The sequence below is a fragment of the Ammospiza nelsoni genome, chromosome 9 (genome assembly GCF_027579445.1).
Source record: "Ammospiza nelsoni isolate bAmmNel1 chromosome 9, bAmmNel1.pri, whole genome shotgun sequence".
In the NCBI taxonomy this organism is placed as follows: Eukaryota; Metazoa; Chordata; class Aves; order Passeriformes; family Passerellidae; genus Ammospiza; species Ammospiza nelsoni.
In genome coordinates this window covers 25,462,719-25,483,034 of record NC_080641.1, presented here as the reverse complement: position 1 = coordinate 25,483,034, position 20,316 = coordinate 25,462,719, and the positions used below count along the sequence as shown (strand labels likewise).

General features: G+C 55.5%; 2 protein-coding genes across 2 annotated transcripts in view; one reads left to right on the top strand and one right to left on the bottom strand.

Annotated features, from left to right (window-relative positions):
- The first annotated feature begins 7,874 nt into the window (after positions 1-7,874).
- On the top strand, positions 7,875-10,833 carry HYI (hydroxypyruvate isomerase (putative)). Its single transcript, XM_059478477.1, has 8 exons — positions 7,875-8,086; positions 8,163-8,274; positions 9,396-9,510; positions 9,657-9,735; positions 9,914-9,963; positions 10,139-10,208; positions 10,381-10,515; positions 10,703-10,833. The coding sequence occupies exons 1-8, from the start codon at positions 7,891-7,893 to the stop codon at positions 10,789-10,791; spliced, it is 846 nt and encodes a 281-aa protein (XP_059334460.1). The 5' UTR covers positions 7,875-7,890; the 3' UTR covers positions 10,792-10,833.
- A 574-nt stretch (positions 10,834-11,407) lies between these two features.
- SZT2 (SZT2 subunit of KICSTOR complex) overlaps positions 11,408-20,316 on the bottom strand; it is a 53,003-nt gene continuing 44,094 nt past the window's right edge. The window contains exons 62-72 of the mRNA XM_059478614.1: positions 19,683-19,888; positions 19,471-19,564; positions 18,049-18,129; positions 17,571-17,645; positions 16,487-16,700; positions 16,028-16,211; positions 15,607-15,729; positions 14,868-15,369; positions 14,437-14,553; positions 14,287-14,355; positions 11,408-12,144 (exon numbers count right to left, since the gene is read on the bottom strand). Coding sequence (XP_059334597.1) covers positions 12,001-12,144; positions 14,287-14,355; positions 14,437-14,553; positions 14,868-15,369; positions 15,607-15,729; positions 16,028-16,211; positions 16,487-16,700; positions 17,571-17,645; positions 18,049-18,129; positions 19,471-19,564; positions 19,683-19,888 — 1,809 coding nt within the window. The 3' untranslated portion in view covers positions 11,408-12,000. The remainder of the gene's footprint in view (positions 12,145-14,286; positions 14,356-14,436; positions 14,554-14,867; positions 15,370-15,606; positions 15,730-16,027; positions 16,212-16,486; positions 16,701-17,570; positions 17,646-18,048; positions 18,130-19,470; positions 19,565-19,682; positions 19,889-20,316) is intronic.

Sequence of the window (20,316 nt, the reverse complement as noted above, 5' to 3'; positions counted from 1 at the left end):
GACCGGGCTGGGAGGCGCTGGGGCAGATGTGGGCTGCTCTGCCTCGGGAAAGGTGCTTCTGCCAGCTGCAGGCACAGCTGGGAGCGGCTCCAAGCACAGCTGGGACCGGCTCGGGTCTGCCCCGGGACAGGCTGAGCGCTGGAGGAGGCGGCGGCACGGCCGGTGAGCAGAGCCCTGCTCCGGCCCTTCCCTGCGTGACTGCCGAGCGCTGTGGGGAGCAGGAGCACAGCCTGCTGGCTGCCGGCTGCACGGCCCGGCCCGGCTGTGCCTGCCTGCCGCGGGAGACGCACGCAGGGCATCCCAAAGAGAACACCCCACGGCCCCATGCAGGACATGGGCACAGCCCGCTCGCTGCAGTCCTGCCAGAGCACCCGTGATGTGCTGACTGCCCCCAGCCCCAGCATGCCCAAAGCACCCCAGGACATGCCAAACCCCCAACTAAACGGTGAGTGAAGGGCTGGAGGGTTCAGCTGCTCAGAGGACAGGATCCCCTTGCAGCAACGGTGACAGTGGCTCCATCCTGGGATTGCGCCAGTGACAGACAGCTGGGGCTTACCAAAAGCAGTGGCACTGTGTGTGAGCACGGGGCTGGCATTGCCTCAGCCGGCAGGGAGCAGGATCAGGACACATTTCTGCCCCTCGCTGCCGTTTGCCTCCAGCCCTGTAGCACCACTTGTCCTGGTAGCCTTCCTCCTCCTCTGCCTCCTCCTTCCTGCAGCCCAGTGACTGTCATGTGAGCCTGAACAGGAGGGGGAGTGGAGGGACAGCGTTCCTGGGGACAGGCTTACCTGGCAGAGGGGTTAGGGGCCACGATGCAGTGCAGAGCTGCAGAGCCTCTCCTGGAGCACTGTGGGGAGGGTAGAAGGAGCCCATGCAGGATCCATGACAAGGCAGGTGGTGGCTGACGTATGTCCCTGCTGCCTGTGCCCTCACACACCCTTCTGCTGAGCCCACAGGAGCAGGTAGAGCTCCTCTAGCTGGGCTGCCCCCTCCTGCCTGAAACTTCCTGGAGTGACTCTGCACCCCAAAGCTCCTGGGCCCTGGTCTGAGACTTGATATTCTGCCCACTCCCTTACACACATTGGCAATTAGAGCATAATTGTAATATTTGCATATTCATAACAGCTGAAATTAATCGCATTTGCATAATGGTAATGAAAGGGACTTCATTAATTACCACTTTTTGTGGGGATTTTGCATGTAAGTGGATTCCATTAGGCAGGTTGAGCTGTGGTGGGTGCAATGGTGGGATGAGAGCCGAGTCACTGAACTGGGGATGGAGCTGTGAGGAGCAATGGCATCACTGCCACCCTGCCTGCCCCAGTTCACTGGGCCCCACTGCCAGGCTCAGCTGTGCTGTGGGGACTCGGGCAGTGACTTCCTACCTGTCCCCAAACCTGGTCACTGGCCCTTGTCCTGCTGACACCACACTTACCTCATGGAACCTGCTGCAAACAAGGGATTGAGGGTGGGAGCAGGGATGGGCACCATGGGCTGTGGAGACACAGAATCTCTCCTGGGGGCACTGCAGGGATGATATCCTGCTCTATGTGCTCAGGAATGACTGCTGACTGCTGGGGTGACTGCTGCCACCAGCCCTGTGCCTGGGGTCCCCTGTGTATGGAGAGAGATGGTGGCTGCTCACAGTAGGCAGGAGAGCCCTCTCTGGCCCCAGTGATGCCCAGGGAGAGCTGGGCAGTGGGGCCAGCCAGCGTGAGCAGATGGCTGCCACTGCATCCATCACCTGTCACTGCAGGGCCCTTCCCCGGGGATGCACCAGCCTGGAGCCCACAGCACAGCCCCGCTTGCCTGGTGCCCGGGATGGAGGGATGGAGATGTGGGCACAGGAGCAGGATAGGGAGCAGGGCTTTGCTGGCCCAGCCACGCCAGAGCCAGGCAGGAGGTAACCCTGCCCAGTGGCCCCTGGGTGCCTGTCCATCCCTGAACACCTTCCTGTGCTTCCCAGCCCACCTGTGTGTGCACGGTCAGTTCAGCCCGTGTGTGCTGGTGCCAGCAGCAGCTGAAATCATCAACACGCACCGGGTCTGGGGGGAACGGCTCCACAATGGTGCTGGGAAGTGGCAGGTTTCGGTGTTTCGGTGTTTCGGTTCGGCCCCGGCCATGTGAGCAGTCCTGCTCTGCTCCGGGAGGATGGTCCAGCCGCAGGGCACCTCTGCTCAGCTCCCGATGGGAAGAGGCTTTCCCGGGAGACGGAGATCGTTGACTTCTTATTGATGACTCTTTCCCTCCTGCACGTCTGGGGAAGAGACCTGCGGAATAAATCAGTGCAAGAGACAGATTATGGCAGCTAAAGACTCCAAATGAGATGATAATTGCCGTAGTAATGACAACGAAGACCTGATGCTGCCGATAAGGAAACATCTCTTCTGCTCTTGCCGGGTGCCCGGGCAGGGGTTTGGCACGGGTGCAGGGATGAGGCTGTCCCCAAGGACACCAGGGCCAGGCAGCGCTGCCCTCCCTGTGCCCCGGGCAGGGGCTGGGTGCCCACGGTGAGAGTGGTGGGTGCCGGTCCCCGCAGCGGCAGGGATGGGGGTGTTGGGCCAGGCGAGGGGCCCGGGGTAGGCATCCCTGGCGGGGCTGTTTGGCTGGTTCTCCCGCCGGCTGCGTGTCAGCTCTAATTAGGCAAACTTCTGTATTCATTGCGAGCCCAGCCAGCGGAGAATTCCACAATTGAATTTTAATGCCCTAAAAACACATTACAATCAGCCTGATTAATTAAGAGATGGCTTAACATGGTGACTGGGCTGCAGCGGGCTGTGCTGGGGAGGAGGGCCACGAGGACCGGCTCCTGTGCCCCACGGTGTCGGGCACGGGGCTGAGTGTGCTGGGGCCGGCACTGAGGGGGTGAGAGCCAGGGGCTGGCTGTGCCCTGGACATGCATAGGATCTCTGCACCTGCAGGCAGGGAAGGGCTGAACTCAGACCCCGGGCACCTGGTCAGCCTCAGCTCAGCCAGGCACGCAGTGGGAGCATCCCCTTCCCACCCTGGGCCTGCTTTCCCCTTTCAGGTTGGCCACTGCTGAGCACCTGTTCCCCATGTCCCCACTCTGGGCATGGGGATTGACACTGTGCCATGCCACTGCTGTGAGCAGGGCACTCCTGGGAAGAACCCGCTTGCTTTTGTTTGGAGTGAACTGTTGGCAAGCTGGCAGGCTCCTATTAATAACTAATAGCTAATAACTAATACATACTATTAATAACTAATGATGAGCTGGGAGGTTCCGATTAATTTGTATCTGCAGTGATTCCCTGGGGTGCCTGCAATGCTGGCTAATGGGCTGCCACTTCCCTCAAGGCAGCTCTGTCCTGCTCCCAAGCCACTGCTTGATGTCACCATGCTGTGCCCAGCCCAACCCAGGCTGTGTCCCCACATATGTATGTCATTGCTTGGGGCAGCCTCACCAGCCCACCTGGACACTGTGGCGTGAAGCATCCCCAGGGGAGCCCTTCCCCTGCAGCCCACCATGGGTGCTGGGTAGTGGGAGTGATCCCTGCAGATCCTTTCTGGGTTGAATTCTACAGGGTGCCCTGGTCAGGGAGACAGTTTGTCCAAAGCCCATCCTCCTGCTGTGTAATGAATGGAAAAGGGAGGAATTAATAATCATGATGTAAAGGAGAGGGTGCAACCAGCACGACATCAATCAGAGGGGACGTGATAAAGGGAGCGTCTTGACAGGAAGAGCCAGCAGTGGAGGGAGGGATGGTGGCAGCATCATGAGGCCAAACAAAATTTTGGCACGGTGATAAATCCTGGAGCGGCTGGAGCCGCTCGAGCACTAATGATGAGGAGAAAACACCAGCCACGTTTAACAAATATTTCTGCTCTGTATTTGGAGAGAAGCAGGACGACATGCTTGAATTGTACAAGAGTGATGAAACCATCTATTAATTACTGCCGGGAATGTTAAACAACATCTGCCAGCTCAGCGGGCCCAGGCACCGCCCGCCCTGGCCTCCTCCAAGAGCTGGAGGAGAATTTGGCCTCCTCATTAATTTCCTACAAAATCTTGGAATAGCAAGAAAATCCTGGCCGGCTGATGGAGAACCCACCCATGCTGGGAGCTGCAGGGAGGCAGAGGTGCTCAGTCCTTAACTTGGCTCTGCTGGGATTTATATCATATTTGCACCTAGTTCAATCCTTCTTGATGAAGAATAGCCATAAGCTGGCAAAGGCTGGGCTTTTGTTTCCCATAACTTGTATACAGATTTTCTGTATCCACGTGTTTTTTGAGACTGCAAGAAAGGCTTGAGCTGGACCACGTGCTCATTAGGGATCCTGGAGGAATCTTTGTCACAGCTTTGGGAGGGACTACCATCTTTCCCTGCATCTCTCATGTGCTGTGCAGTGCCTGCAACCAGTAAAATGAAGGGGACAGAAGGGCAGAGGGGATAGGGGAACAGGGAACAGAGGAGATATGGAGGGGCTGGAGGGATGGAGGGGAAGGAGCAGAGGAGGAAGAAGAAATAGAAATAGAAGAAGAAGGCAAAGATGATGAAGAAGAGGAAGAGGAGGAGGAGAAAGGTGGTCCAGGTTGGGAGGACTCCACAGGACCAGGGCAAGTCCCAGCTGTGGCACAGTCCTGCTGCACCCCATCATTAGCAGCAGAAGGTACCTTCTTCATTTTAGGAGGTAGAAACTGAGCAAGAAAAGTGGCTGAAGGGCACAGGAGACCTCAACAGCAGAAAGCAGGTGGCTGAGCTGCAGAAAGACACTAATTAACAAACTCTGTACAGTATGCACTGACTAGGGTAAGCAGGGGAGGACTTGGCAGAGTGACAATCCCACCAAGGAGTCCCCAGTGGGCACCAGGGCTGACACCTCTCTTCAGTGCCCGGTCCTTGAATCAAACTACCACTGGTGCCCATGGCCATGGAAACAAGGAGGTCCAAGAAATTCAGGTGGGATTCTCGGTAAGGAGGAGAGCTGGGGATGTACGTGCAGCCAGCCAGGTCACATCACTCTGCAAAGCCTGCCCCAACACTGGGGAGCCGGGAGGGACACCCCAGCAGGGGTGATGAGCTCAGGGAACATCATGGGGATACACTGGTCCTGGTGTACAGCTGGGGAGGAGGGGCTGGGTTGGTGCTGATCCTGTGGAGAGGTTTTTCATCTTTTAGTCCCTTTGCATCCCGAGGACATAGGTTTAAGGAAGACCATCTTTGGTGAAAAATCATGAGATTTAATACAAGCAAAATTCCTGCAGATGCCTTCAAAATAATCCAAAATTATGTGGATTTTTTTTCCCAGCCATTTTCTACACATAAAGAGACTAGAATTTACTCCCTATAAAAGCCAAAATCCAAACATGGCTGTAAAATATTGGGGTGCCTTAGAGGAGAGAAGAAAGCCTGGGGGGAAGGGATGCCTGGGATGCCCCTCCCAGCCTGAGTGCTGGATTCCCTCACACAGCCACAGGGTGCAGGGGGGAATGGGACAGGACTGGGGGTGCCCAGGAGGGATGGGGTAAGAAGTGTCAGTGGGATGGCACCATCCAGACACCCCAGCCCACAGCACCTCATCCTTCATGGCCCCCAGGGTGCCAGCGGAGCCACCTGGGAGCCTGGGGCAAGCAGTTAAATACAGAAATGTCAATTTAAATTAAAATATCTTTCATAAAGGAGAAAGATAAAACCTGCCCTACAGCAAAATGAGATGAAAGATTTATGGGGTACTGAGAGGACTGGTGCCCCCACTTCAGTGGGTAGCTTCCACTGTTGGCACCGCAGGGCACCCCAAGGCACTGCCACCTCCCCATCCCAGCCACCACAGAGGCCAGAGCTGGGTCTGCAACGAAATGTCAGCTCGACAATAAAATGTGCAGAAGCTAGGATTTCTTCAGGCTAATAAAACTCCTGGGCAGCAGCAGAGATGCTTGGTACAGAGCTGCCCTCCCTCTCCAGCTCCCCACTTGGCCCCCTCCTCATCTTCCTTGGGGATATAGGGCCCATCTGCCCCCATGCTCCTTGTGGAGCACAGGCCCCAGCAGCAGCGTGAGGCACAGCTCCAGAGCTGTGTGTGCCACGGCAGGGAGTAAATCCTCTGCGTCCTGTCAAGGTAAAGTGACAAAACACCGGCCTGCAATGCAGGAACCGCAGTTATAACATGAGAAAATCAATGCAATATATTACCAGAGACATAAAGATGCTATTAATGCTCCAGCGCAGGGCCCTCAGCTTCGCCTGCCATCGCAGGGCAGGTTTACATGAGGGCTCTGTGCATTCCCATCTGGTTGCTCAGGTCACTCACGTGCTGGGGCTCAGCTCTGTGTTTATTCACTGACACCCTCACCCAGCAAAGCTTTTCTGCTCCCACACACTGACTCCTGGGCTTTGGCCCTGCCAGGGGCCTGGGCTCCAGCTGGAGATGCACCCAGGGCTGCCAGGGCAATGCACAGCCTCAGTGAATGCTGTTCTGAGGTGCAAGGACCCAGTGAGGCTGCAGCCCCAGGCCAGGCAGGTACCAGCTCTCATTCTAGGGATTCCAATGACTGTGCAGCTCTGCCATCCACACAGCTGCACTCGGGTGCCTCCTGAAAAAGACTGAAGAGGATGACAACCGCTGTGCACCACAGAGTGAGGCCCCAGGACATGTGTAAGGTGCAGCGCGTTGCTGGCATGGCGGCGGTGGGCAGGGAGCAGTCTGTGCCCTGGGGACATGTGTGCTGGATTAGGAGGAGAGCTGGGGATGTACGTGCAGCCAGCCAGGTCACATCACTCTGCAAAGCCTGCCCCAACACCGGGGAGCCGGGAGGGACATCCCAGCAGGGGTGATGGAGCTCAGGGCACAGCCGTCATGGGGATACACTGGTCCTGGTGTACAGCCCGGTTGGTGCTGGATCCTGTGGAGAGGCTTTTCATCTCTTGGCCCCTTTGCATCCCGAGGACATGGATGCCACTCCCTGCAATTGACAGTTTGGATTATTACTGAGAAGTTAACTCAAGCCTCTTCTAATTGATTAATCAATAGCTTTAATTGAGTTGAGACTCCTTAGTGGGTAGCTTCTCCACTGTTATCCCCTTCGCGGGTCCTGCCCCAGCACTGACCTCCCACCAAAAACCTGTTGCTGTGGCTGGCCTCTGCCCAGGCTGGGCTCCCACAGCACAGCGAATTCCTGGGGCTTGCAGTTGCCAGTCGAGGAAGGGCTACTGCAGCAGCGACAGAGGAGCTGGACCATGCAGGGCTCCCCCGGCACAGGGTAGGAGGCCCCAGGAACAAGCTGAAACACAAGGAGCTGCAAAATGTCCACGGCTCATGGTACCCGCTCTGTGAGCCACGGCAGAGCCCCCGGGAATGGGCAGGGCAGGACACGCACCCCAGCCGGGCAGCCTGCGAGTGTGCTTGGGGACGGGGGATGGGCACTGGGAGCGCGGGGCTGCCTGCGGGCACCGCCGGGTCACACTCCTGCACGCCCGAGCCACGGCTCTGCAGAACTGGAGATGAGCATTTTTGGTAAAATATGCAGAGCATGGGACAAAAGGAGAGAGCGTTTCTCGCATAATGAGACGCTGTCAGAGACGAGCTCCCCAGGAAACCAATTAAGAGGGCGCTTTGCGTGTGTCAGGCCAGCACCGGGCAAAACCGCCTTTTCCCAGAGCGGATTCCAGCTCCCCGCGCCCCCAGCACGGCCCTGTCCCGCAGGCCCTCGGGGCAGCCGGGAGCCCCACGCGTGTCACAGGCGGCGTGGGGCCGCTCACTCACGGCCGCGGGCACGTCCCGGAGCCCTCGGCAGCCGCACGCCCGCAGGGCCGAGGCCAACACTGCCCCCGCCGATGGGGGCTCGCTGCGCTCCGCGGGCAGGCCGGGGCAGCCCGGGCGGGACGCGGTGCCCGGAGCGGCCGCGGGAGCACCGCCCCGCCCCGCCCCGCCGCCATGGCGCTGCGCTTCTCCGCCAACCTCTCGTGGCTCTTCCCGGAGCTCCCGGCGCTGCCGGCGCGGCTGGAAGCGGCGGCGGCCGCCGGGTTCGGAGCGGTGGAGGCGGCTTGGCCCGCGGGCTGCCCGGCCCAGGAGCTGCGGGCGGCGGCAGAGCGGGCGCGGGTGCAGATCGTGCTCCTCAACACTCCCCCCGGTACGGCCGCGTCCCGCTGCTCCCCCCGTGCGTGGGGTAGCGAGGACCCTCCGCCGACCCTGCCGCTCTCTCCCAGGGGACCCGGAAGCGGGCGAGCTGGGGCTGGCGGCCGTGCCCGGGCGGCAGGCAGCCTTCCGGCAGGGCCTGGAGGCGGCCGTGCACTACGCCAGGGCTGTGGGCTGCCCCAGGTAGGTGCGAGGCGGGACCCCCGCTCCGGCCGCGCCCCGGCCCCGCCGCTGTCGGGGGGTTCCTCTGCTGTCCTCCTGCTCCAGCGCTGCGCCCGAGCAGAGCCTGCCCTTTGCCCCGCGGTGCCCGCCGCCGCCGGGACACGGAGCCTCTCCTGCAGCATCCCCTGCTCGGCTCCGTCGGACGGAGCCAGCTCGGGGCAGACCCCGCTGTGCGCGGCCGCGGCCTCAGCGTGCTTGGACCCAGAGCTGCCAGGCACGAGCCTGACCCTGCCCTTCGCAGCAGAGGCTCTTGTTCCCACCTCCACACAACAGTCCCCAGGATAATCCTCCCTTTTTCCTCCTCAACTGCACGAATCGTTTCCACCAGGACACCACAACAGTTGCTTTGTTGAGGCCACGCTGACTCCAGCACAGCAGAGACACCGTAAAAGATGCAATTAGCCTGGCACAGCTCCCTTCAGCAAACCAACTGGGTCCTTTTATTCCTCTTATTTTGCACCATTCTTTCTTGTTGCAACTCATTCCAAAGCCCTCTGGAGGGCATGGGCTAGGCACGCTAGAGGCTGCCCAGCACCATTTACACACTGGTTGCACATTGAAAAGGTTTTTATTTCTGCTGTGTGCCTTCCCCCCTGAAGATGGCCTGGTGCTTGAGCTTTTCATGGCAGGGCAGTCCAGCATGGGGCACTGTCCCCTCCCTGCTCACAGCCAGCAAGCAGTGACACCACACATGAGACAGGCCCCTGGCAGAAGCAGCATGCCAGTTGCCCAACCTGCTGGTTTGGGGCCCTGCCAAGGAGCAAGAGTCCAAGAAAGTTCCAGAGTCAGGGTGAAGGAGCTGAAGGCAGTTAACAAAAGAGAGAAGAAGCAAGGTCTGTGTTTTGTCAGGCAAAAGGTTCAAAGTCATCCCTCTGTGTATTGAGGTGGGATGGTGCATATTTGTGTCCTGGCTGGCAGCTCGCTGGCTGCTGTTGTGCCTCCTGGAGAAGAGATGGTTCTTCTTACCCTCTTCTGTGTCTGCTCCCCCAGCCTGGCGCCCTTTTCCATCAGCAGAGGAAGGTGTATTAGATCAGGCCAGCTGCTCACAGTTGCTGGCTGTGATAATCTTTCTGTGCCTGTAGGATTCATGTGATGGCTGGGCGGGTTCCCTTGGGCACAGACCGGGCTGCAGTGGCAGGTGAGATGGAAACCACCTTCATTGAGAATCTCAAATACACTGCTGACCTCCTGTCCCAGGTAAGTGGGGAATGGGTCCTCCTTTGTGTGTGCAGCTCTTAGGATACCCAAGATGGGGAATATCCCACCAGCCTGGCACAGGGAACTTATGCTTCCTGCTGCAGAGATGACAGGAGGCTCTGCAGGGTGACATTAATGTGTTACAGGAAGACATGATTGGACTGTTGGAGCCTATCAACAACCGCATCACTGACCCTCGCTACTATCTGAACACCCCACACCAAGGTAAGCCAGACAACAAGAGTGTCCTTCAGAGGAGAAGGATCTCCAAAGTCTGAAAGGCAAGAGGTTTCCTCACAAGGAGGGAGATGCTGAAGGAGCATAGTTGATAAAGGGGGTGCTGAGGCTTCTCTGCAAAGCTTCCACCCTGGAGGCGATGGTTTCTCATTTCTTGCCCCCTTAGCTGCTGCCATCCTGGAGAAAGTGGGACGGCCCAACCTGAAGCTGCAGCTGGTGAGTCAGCATTGAAGCTCTCCATGAGAGAAACTTGCACAGGTCCACAAAGAGTTCTGGTGGCCATGGGCTTCTTATACCCTCTTGAGGACACTGGACAGGGACCATAGCACAGCTGTCCTTAACTGCTCACTGCTGACCAGCTGCACCCTCCATTTTCCTCTCTCGCCCCCAGGACCTTTTTCACTGCCAGATCATGGATGGCAATTTGTCACGCAACCTGGAGACCTACTTCCCACTCATCGGTAACACCCTGTGCCCAGACCACTGGGGAGTGGCTTTGACAGGGCCCTCCTACTCCAGGCTCTGCTGTAGCTGGCTGGGGGTGTGGGGCTGCTCTTGGGTCACCTTGTCTCATGTCAAAGAAGGCTGCAGGCAGGGCTGCCTTGGGCACGGCCTCTCCCCTTCCCTCCCTAGGTCATATCCAGATTGCACAGGTGCCAGGGCGGCACGAGCCCGATAGCCCTGGGGAGTTGAACTTCCCCTACATCTTTGAGCTCCTGGAGTCCCTCAGCTACACTGGCTACGTGGGGTGCGAGTATGCTCCAAAGGGTGAGTGGCCTGCAGGTCTGAGCCCCACGGGCAGGGCCAAGCACAGGCCAGCTGGCTGGGAACTATGCAAAGACAGGCAGGTCCTGGGGGGCACAGGTAGTGGGTGTCATCCCTTCCTGGGGATGAGGGCTCTGTCCTGAACAGAAGCTGCTGCAGCTGCAGCAGGAGACCTTGTCTGTCACTGCAGGAGACACCCTGGAAGGTCTGGGCTGGCTGCGATCCTACTGGGAAAGCCGAGGGCTGCAGCACGGTGGGACCAGCAAGGCAGCCAAGTAAAACTAGAAAACCATGAGAATAAAAGACAAATCAATGGCTTAACAGAGGAGCACATGTCTTCTCTAGGACTAGGGGAGTGTGGTGGGTGGGATGATTTCCCAGAATGAGGTTAGGAGCATCTATGTTATTGCCCTTCCCCAGGCTCTGCTGGGCCAGCCCAAGCTGTTGGACCCTCATCTACAAAAGTAGCACCTGTAGCATTTTCAATTTAGTGATGGCTCAGGCACCACTGTAGGTGACTTCAGGTACACAGAAAACTTTCACTTCCAGGCTGCAGGGGTGTCCAGGGAGAGGTTTAAGTCTCCCCAATAAGGGGAGCATTCCAGCTTGTGCCTGAAGTTGTGGAAAGAAGACTTTGGACTTCCAGGTACTGAAGTTCTCATGGCTGTTGCCAGTGCCCAGCACTGACTCTGCAGCAGGGCTGCAAGTGAAGCAAGCAGTCCCCTCCCAGGCTGTCTGATCCAAGGTAACAGGCTGGGAGCTGCCTGCACATGGATACTCAAGGCTGACTGCCTTGCTGCTCTTGCTCTGGAGCAAGTGCAAGATTTCAGAACAAACCCAACCTATAGCCACAGCTGCTCTGCATCCTCCACAGGCAGCTTTCCACAGCCTACAGTGACTGAGCAGGGATCTGTTCAATTTATTTCACAGATAGATCAATGGCTCAAATGTACACCTCCATAAAACCTTCCTGTGATCCAGTTCACCCTTCCTGTCCCATTCATGCTCTCCCAAGGCAAGCAAAAGGCCAGAAGCAGTTGTCCTCACTGCCCAGTCAGGCAGCCCTGCACTCAGGAGTCTTTCCTCCTGAAGCCAGAGCACTGTGCAGTGCTGCCCTGTGCAGAAGATGGTGCCATGCATGCTCCTCAGTGCCTTCCCAGCAGGCAGAACTCATCTATGCTTGCCAAAGCCACATCCCTGAGAGTGGTTCTGCTTCAGCCAGGCTGCAGCAGCCAAGTTCCTGCCCTTGCTGTTTGGTTCAAGGCCATTCAGTATCACGCCCAGTGAAAACAGCACACAAGGGCCATAACAGCCAGCCAGTGAGGAGATGCACATCCCCAGGCTCCTGGGCCAGCAGCCACAGGTGCCACTGGCAGTGCTGCCTGCAGTGCCCACAGGTTCCCCCAGAGAGCTGCTCCTCCCCAGGTCACCATGGCATGGCCATGCCGAGGTCGGAACAGGCGCTGCTCCAGGATGAGGGTGCCGGTGCTAGAGCAGGCCTGTCCACAGGTTGAAGCAGGCAGTGTTGATCACTGACTCCAGGTGATGGTATGTGGACACAAGCTGTGGCAGAGGACTCTCGCTGTTCTGGGGCTGCACTGGGAACGGCTCCCGGAACACCACAGTCAGGCTCTGCCAAGAGAGAGGAGAGGGTCAGGGGACAGGATGCAGACAAGCACTGTGCAATCCCTAGCCCTGGTGTGTGGACAGTTTTTTGGCAGTGTTAGGCAAATAGTGGGAGAAGTCCCAAAATGTCAAAGGCACTACACTAGTGCCTCTTCCTGTGACGGAGCATTTTTGAGCCTACTTCCAATTTTTCTGCTGGAAATTCAGTGTAAGGACTTGCCCACTCTGTCCCAGCTCTCATGCATCTGCAGTTACACTAATCCTGGCAGCAGCCACAGGAGAGGAGGGGATCCTACTGCCTCCAGAATAACAGGCGCTTCCAGGGAAATTAGAGGGAAATTTCTTCTTCTAAGGGAAAGAGTAGGAGTGCAACAAATGGGGAAGGGAAGAAGATTAAATGTAATAACCGCAATCCTAAAAATAAATGCTGCCTGCTCCACTCTGACTAGTGACTGTACTGAAAAGGCAGGGCAAAGGCAGAGAGGAACAGGGAGCAGGCAGAGGTTGCAGGAGCTGAAGCAGAACAAAAATGTGACTCAGTGCACTCAGATCAGCATCATGGAGGCAAGACACAGGGACAGGATGTTCTCCAGAGTTGAAATGTAGCACATCCAGTAGCCAGGGTCCCTTACAAACTGGTTAAGCCATGGTAAGAGCTGTGTAACTACAAGACAGCAAATGTACCACCATCATTTAGGAGGAGAAAGGAAGTTATTTGTGAGCCCAGCTCCAGCAGCATGCAAGGTTTCAGAGCAGAGTGGGGGAGACAGAACCATGAGGGAAATGCAGCCCAGTGTTACCAAAGTGATGTGCTAACACTAATATTCACTTTGATAAGGCAATATTTCTAGACAAAGGAATCATGGTACATCTTATCTGAGATTCAGGACGGATTTGATGTGGTGTCACATGGGAAATTTAGGTAAGCTGAAAAGATAGGAATTAACTCAAAAATTATAAGATGAAAACATGGCAATGCTGAAAGGGGAAACGGAGAGAGGTTACAGATAGAGTTCCTTCAGGACAGGTTTTGGGAGTCACATTGCCTAGTACTTTAACAAGTCTGGTACAAAGATGAGGAGTATGCTGATAAAATTTGAGGCACTAATACAAAAGACAATTGGGATAATGCAAAAAAAAACAACCCCAAAACCTTGAGAGAGTTTTGAGAGGCCACAAGAATGGGATGAATGCTAAGCACAAAACACAATGTTATGCAAACAAAGGATTTCTGTTACAAAATGAGAGTCACTGGAAGAGGGGATGGAGGTTCTGGGTTTATCATATCGATGACCACAAGGTGACACTATGATCATCAGGTGGCAGGAGGCACTGAGCAGCCTTTCAGCAAGCACCACCTCTTCTGTCTCCCCTACCTGCTTTTCAGATGGAGCATGATTTATTTTATACAGCATCAGTTACTCTGCAGTCTCTGTAGAAGCCTTATTGTGGACTGAAGCCTCTTGTAGATCCCCTGCTCTGACATGGAGCTGCATTCCCTGTGACCTATCCTGTACTTTGTCTGGGAGCACAGCTGAAATCAAAGTATTTTTTCCCTCAAGTTCAGTGAAGGTAAAGGCCCTTGCAGGTTTGCTAGGACCCTTCCTCTCTGCTCAGACAGGAGCAGCCCACAGCACTGGTGACCCCTCCCAGCCAGACTCAGTCTGATCTGACTTTGGACTGAATACAGAAGGACTGCTTAGCCTAGATAGAGAGACAGCTGAGAAAAATATCCAAAAGCAATCCTGTGAAGGAAAAGAGGATCAAGTGTTCACTCTTTTCTAATACAAGAACAAAGGAACATCACATGGAAAGAACAGTAAGAGTTTCAAAAATAAGCCAAAGAACTTCACCTAGACTGCAGCTGCCTTACAGAGCTGCAAGTCAGGGGAAATCACGAGTGCCAGAAATTAACCAAATGAAATAAAGCTGTGGAGGGCTATTAAATACATGCAAAGGCCACTTCTAGCTCAGGATGGGCCTAAGCTATAGATTTTCAGATGCTGGGACAGTATTTAGGAGAAGCATTACAAGCTTCTTGACCTGGTCATGTTCTCATGCACACCTGCCCTTGGCCACTGCTGGATCAATCTAGACAGATTCCTGGCCTGAGCCCACATAGCTGTTGTTCTGTTCCCAAGGACTCACCGTTTTTCCTGAATGAGAATCAAGAAACACAAGAACAAAGCAATCTGTGAACTTCTGGTTGAGCACAACCTGTCAGGAGAGTCACAGAGCATGTTAGAAAGGACAAGGACACAGGGACAGGCTGCAGGTGGGCAATGGGCTGTGTCTTACCAGATACTGGGTGCCGGTTTCAGCATTGTGGAAGTGCCGACAGCTCTGGGGAAAGCGGCTCAACAGCACCTTGATGAGGCTCTGGTACCAGGAGACTGTCATGGTGAGGAAGCATTCCTGAGGGCATAGAAAAGGCCTGATCTTCAGCCTCCCTCTAGCCATGGCACCAGCAGCCATAATGCTACAGCAGCTTTCAGACCCCAAATCAGATGCAATCTTCACAGCTCACTGAGGATGCTGACTGAGGGCTGTTCACTCTCTATAAGCAGGTCCATGCAGTCTCCCCCTTCCCCTGCCAGTTAGGAGCTGTGTTCCTGCCTCTACCTTCCCACCAAGCAGGAAGAGATGTGCATTGCAGGCCCCTTCACCTGGCACCCCACTCCATCCCCAGAGCAGAACAGCAGCTGCTGTGCCCCACCCCTGCTGCTCACCAGCTGGGGGTCGACATCTGCGATGGATTTCCCATGCACGGCATCGAGCAGCTCCTCCAGCTCCACCAGCGAGAGCTTGCCCAGCTTCAGCTTGTCAGAAGCCAGAGGCTCCAGAAGGAAGAGGCGCTTCCAGAGGTTGTCCCTGCGGCAGTGGCACTTGGCCAGCTGCACCATGCTGCTGAGCTGCTTCTGGGCTGAGGCCACCTCAGAGGCCAGCAGGGGGAAGAGCGGAGAGGTGTAGAAAAGCCCTGGCCCCAGTTTGACCTGCGTGCCCCCCGCATAGAACTCGCCGCTGTCCTCCACGTCCTGCCACAGCTCCCGCTCTGCCGACGGCTGCTGGCCCAGGCTTGGCTCTGGCTCTGCTGCCTCCCAGGCCGCCCGGCCCACCACGGGCTCCAGCACCTCCCGCTGCAGGCGCGGCAGCTTCTTGAAGCGGCGCATGTCGGCCGTGAGCCGCGGAAACAGCTCCCGCTGGCTCGTCATGATAACATAGAAACGCAACCTGGGAGCAAGGAGACACTGTGAGCTGGGGAAGGGCTGCTCCCCTCTCAGCTGCACTCCAAATGAACCACAGGCCCCTCTGTCCCCGTCAGAAACAATGCTTCTCTGCCCAGGTTCTCACAGTGATCCTCCCCAGACACTACCAACTCTGCCTGTGCTATTCCAGACAGAACCAGTCCCTCCCAGAGCCCTCCTCCCCAGCCAGGAAGCTTTGCTGTCCCTGGCCCCCAGTGCTCACCGGAGCATGCGTCTCTCTGCCTCGCTCTGCTCCTCAAACGGTGCAGCACTGTGGCAAACCAGGAGGGACACATCGAAGTCATCGTGGTGACGCAGACCTTCAGAATCCTTGTAGGAGCCCGAGCTGGGATAAAAAAGCACATCAGTATGAAGGAAGCTTCACTTTGTTCTCTGATCACAACAGAACTGTCGGACACGGGGAGTTCCACACAGCAGGAGTCCTCAGAAGTGCCATGGGAAATGTCAAACGCAGCTGCACACATACACACCACTATTGGCCATCTCAGAAGGACTGGCCAGAACTGCTGTCTGGCACTGTATAGAACAATCAGCTTTGCTGGCACCTTAGGGCAGTGTCCCCAGGACTGACAGGTTGCCACTAATCTCCAGCAGCTCCAGGAACTTGCAGCAGATGCACTCACCTGTTCCAAATAGAGACCAGTGCATATTCATTCTGCTCTGTGCCCGGTATTCCCTTCTTGCTGTCGTTGCCCGTGGCCGGTCGGGCCATGCGCAGGGGTTTCATGTGGTAGGTGTTGGCGTGGTCAGCAATGTAGTTGTACAGCTGGTGTGCAGTGATCATGTTGGTGGGCAGGGCCAGCGTGCCTATTGGAAAAATACACTGCTATCACAGGAGACACTCTGTGCCTCTCACCTGGGCAGAGCAGTGTCCTCCCATCTACTCCAGGAGACAGAACAACCAACCCGCCCCTTCCACAACAGGGCAACAAGGACCTTCCTTGGAGCTCAGACCCTCCCATCACCCTCACCCTGTCATCTCCCTGAATACTCCAAAGGTCAGGAGGTTTATTTGTAAAGGACTTTTGCCAAGTTATGTGCTGGTGATCAACCCCAGACTGATCATATATTGATCTACATACCTTGGAAGACGTGATTCCGGCCAAACTTGGGGATGTCAGAGTGATGGGCAATGAAATCCTCCAGGAAGCTGGTGAGATGGTAGCCTTGGCGCAGAGCCATGTGGGAGCCCAGCAGGTACTGGTGGACTATGCGCAGGTGGAAGTCGTAGCTGAACGAGTGCACGTGCATGAGGTCCCGCACCTTGTCACACTCCTCCGTGAAGAGCATAGACAGCTGTGGAGTGACACAGAGTCAAGGCAGGAGTGTTACCAGGCATCTCACACCCTCCTGCAAAGCCCTGCTGACAAGGCATGGCTCAGCCAGTGCAGCGGCCCCAGCATCAGAGCAGCCTCATAACACTGCCCCGTGCACATGCAAGCTTTCCAGGAAAGAAGGGCTCAGCAAATCTGCAGACAAGATCCCAGAAGGCTCTAAGCTTAGGAGAGACACTCCTGGCATATCTAAGATCCAGCCTTGCTACAGAGCTCTCTTGGAAAGGACAGTATGGTCATGCATGCCTCCTGTCTCAGACAGCCTGGGGCTGGCCAGCCTCTACACAGACATACAGTGTCCTTGGGAACACGCAGGAGACACCCTGACCCTACAAAGGAGAAGGAAGCAAGCAGCCCCAGAGTGTTGCAGAGCAAGGCACAGAGGTATAAAGGAACCTTTCTGGTGCAGAAAGTAATATCCTCTAGCAAAGGGCAGTAATCATGTTCACAGATCCCTGTTCCCATTCCACTTCCTTCTTGTTCCAAGGGAAGCAGAGAGCCATGCACTGACTTTCCTTGGAGCAGGCATCTTTGCCAGAATTGCTCCTATTCCTCCCCAGTCTGCTCTGTCTTGCTCCCCAAGCAAGGACAAGAGTCATCCTCTTGCCAAACCTCCCACCCCCTTTTACTCTAATCCAGCTCTGCTCAAGCAGTGCCATGGAGGGCACATGGCTGCAGAAGGCTCTGTGAGGCTCTGCTTTTCCACGAGGAGGGAGCAGAGGTCTCCAGAACTTGCTATGCCTGAAATGCCCACTATGTCCCAGAGATCACTCTTCCCCACGAAGCATCCCCTGACCCTGAGGAGCAGCAGCTGTGCCTGCAGAGCCATTACCTGGGAGTTCACGGACTGGCCCATGGGGATGCGCGAGCACTCCAGCGCGTACTGCTTCACACAGAAATAACAGCCCTGGAGGAGAGAGCACATGAGCACAGCACAGCCTTGGGCCCCTCCAGGGAAGGAGCACAGCCCCCCCCGTCACACCTGGCCTGGGGCCCAGACACCCTAACCCCACGTTCTGTCTCACCTCTTGTCTGAACCAAGCCAGACCAGCCAACATGTGGCTGAGCACAGAGCACCCTAACTGGTGCTGAGCTCTTCATTATCATTCCTCCAGGCAACTCTTACTGCTCTGAGCCCTGCAGAATCATCTCCAGCTGATCCCAATCTTACAGGACCATGGAAGAAGTGGGCCAGGACAAATGAAGAATCACATGTCCATGCTGCACTCCTCATCACTCCCTTTGTCACCTCTGAACACTGTCCTTGAAGATACCCTAGAGATCATACTTTATTTCTTGTGCTTTCTTACCTGGAAGGCCAACTCCATGAGCACAATCCCACCTGGAAGAGCTCTCTGTAGATGGTAGGTGGCAACAGCAGGGCTTGTGCTCTGGGAAGAGAAGGACAAAGCTGAAGAGGTTCTCTGGCTCACAGGGGTGTGAAGCTGCCACAATGCTCTGTGGCAGAAGTGGAAAAAGAGAGGCCTCATCAACTGAGCAATCTCACTGGAGAGAAGAGAGGAGATGGCAGAGCTGACAGTGAAAAGAATCCTAACAAACCTAATAAACAGCCTTTGAGAGAACACACCAGCACATCAATCCCTTCACCTCCTGCTTGCTCAGGACAAGGTGTCTCTAGAGTGTAGGACACTGAGCCAAGGAACGATAGTGTCCACGGAACCTCACTCCCTGCTGTGGTGTTCCCAGACCATTGTGCCTACCTGATACAGCAGCTATCAGAGACATCCTGTCTCAATTCAGAATTTAGCTGCCAGCAAATTCATTTGCTCCCTCTTAACTTGCTCAAGCAGATTGCTCTCTTCTTGTTTTATCTACAAGGTGTTGTCTTACCCACAGTCCTGCACCAACATCAGCCAAAGGCAGATGTCAAGAAAGTATCAGAAAAGGGTGAGTAAATGCTACATGCACCCATCATCCCAGGGTGATTCCACAAGCCATAGGTAGTTTCTACTTAGCTAGAGACTCCAGTGGATTCCTCTCTCAGGTACTCACTTATCAGTCTTGTAAGCTCATGTTCACAAAACTCATATGTTCACAAAATCTTTTGTGTTCACAAAACCTGCTGCTCAAAGAAACACTCTCCTTAGTTTTAAAACTGGCTCCAAATACTTTCATTTAATGGTCTTTAGGTGTTGTATTGAATGAGACAGGAAAGGGTCAATCCCTTTCCAGGTTAGCTGCAATATTGTAGAGCTCTGACTTGTTCCCCCCTAGCTGCCACTTCTTTATACATGAGGAACCTCAGCCTGCTCTCAGAGTAGAGCCATTCCAGGCTTATCTTCTCCAACCTCTTTAACTTCTGCATTCATTTCACTCTAACTAAAGATCCTTCTGCCCTAGAGTTGCCCTTAAGCATAGATGCTGAAGGTTCTCTGACAGGTAATACTTCAGAATCTCACCCAAAAGCAGATCCTTGCCCTAGGTCATCCTATTCCTCTTTTGAGCAGCTCCAAGCTGTTACCAGTCTTTTGATATTTGACCTGGTTCCACCCAATGCCAGGAAAGGGCTCTGAGGCCTGTAGGAGGACATGCAGGAGGGCAAAGAGATCTCATCACATTCAAACTCTCAAAGATGGTGCTGCTCTAGACATGCTTTCTCCGCCCTCCCACCTCCTTTCTGCCTGAAACAACTTCAAAAGCCAACCAGAACTGGCCCACTCCACAGCCTGACCTCCATCCCAGTTCCATTCTTGTAACAGAAATGCACTCACCTTTGGACTTCCCTCTGGTTTCGGCTTCGTGTAGGAAAAGGACCCTCTACCCTCCACTCCCATTGCTGCCAGAGCTCGGATCCGGCTTGTGCTACTGGAAATGAGAGCAGGGACAGCCTTGAGCAGGGAGCCAAGCCCTATTGTGCCAAACCAGGGCACAGCTCAGTGTGCTGGCTCTTTCTAAACACCAGGGCTCCCAGCACGGCACTGACCTGCGAGTGGTAGGTGACGGTGGCCGCACCTGAACCAGAATGAAGCCCATGCTCTGCAGGTACTGGATGTACTGCTGCAGGAAGGCATTGCACATCTCCTGCAGCCAGGGCTCCTCCTTCCCCTTGCAGGGCAGTGCATCTGCCGAGTCACAGCTGTGGCTGCGGTCCCTCCCCGACGCTGTGGAGTCGTTGGAGCGGTGCCGCTTCTGCACGAGAAAGTAAATCCCTGAGGAGAACTGCTGTGACTGGCCCCGGCAGGGGACACCAGGTACACTGGTCGAGCAAAAGGTAGATCTCTCTCTGCCAGAGAGCACTAACATCTGGTTGTCCAAGCACTGTCCCAGTGCATGCACCAATATGCAAGATCCAAGATCTACCCAGCCATGCACGGACCTAACAGTGCTGCAATAACCTGCAGGAACCTGCTGCTTCCCCCAGAACATCTCCCTCCCCCAGAACAGCTTCCACAAAGTGTTAGTGGCTCACAACTGGCTCATGCAGAGCCCAGAGCTTCAGCTCCTATTACCGTGGTAAGAGTTCAATCCCCTTATGAATCCTGCTGACTTTTCAGGATTTCCTAGCAGTTCGGTAGCACTGAAAGGAACAGTGTTTCCTTCTAAACACTCAGTTCTCC

Bases quoted from the DNA above. Each gene is read 5' to 3' on its own strand.
- HYI (XM_059478477.1), top strand. From the start codon at position 7,891: ATGGCGCTGCGCTTCTCCGCCAACCTCTCGTGGCTCTTCCCGGAGCTC. The intron at 9,736-9,913 runs GTAAGCCAGACA...TTGCCCCCTTAG, and splicing joins TCTGAACACCCCACACCAAG to CTGCTGCCATCCTGGAGAAA. The intron at 10,516-10,702 runs GTGAGTGGCCTG...CTGTCACTGCAG, and splicing joins GTGCGAGTATGCTCCAAAGG to GAGACACCCTGGAAGGTCTG.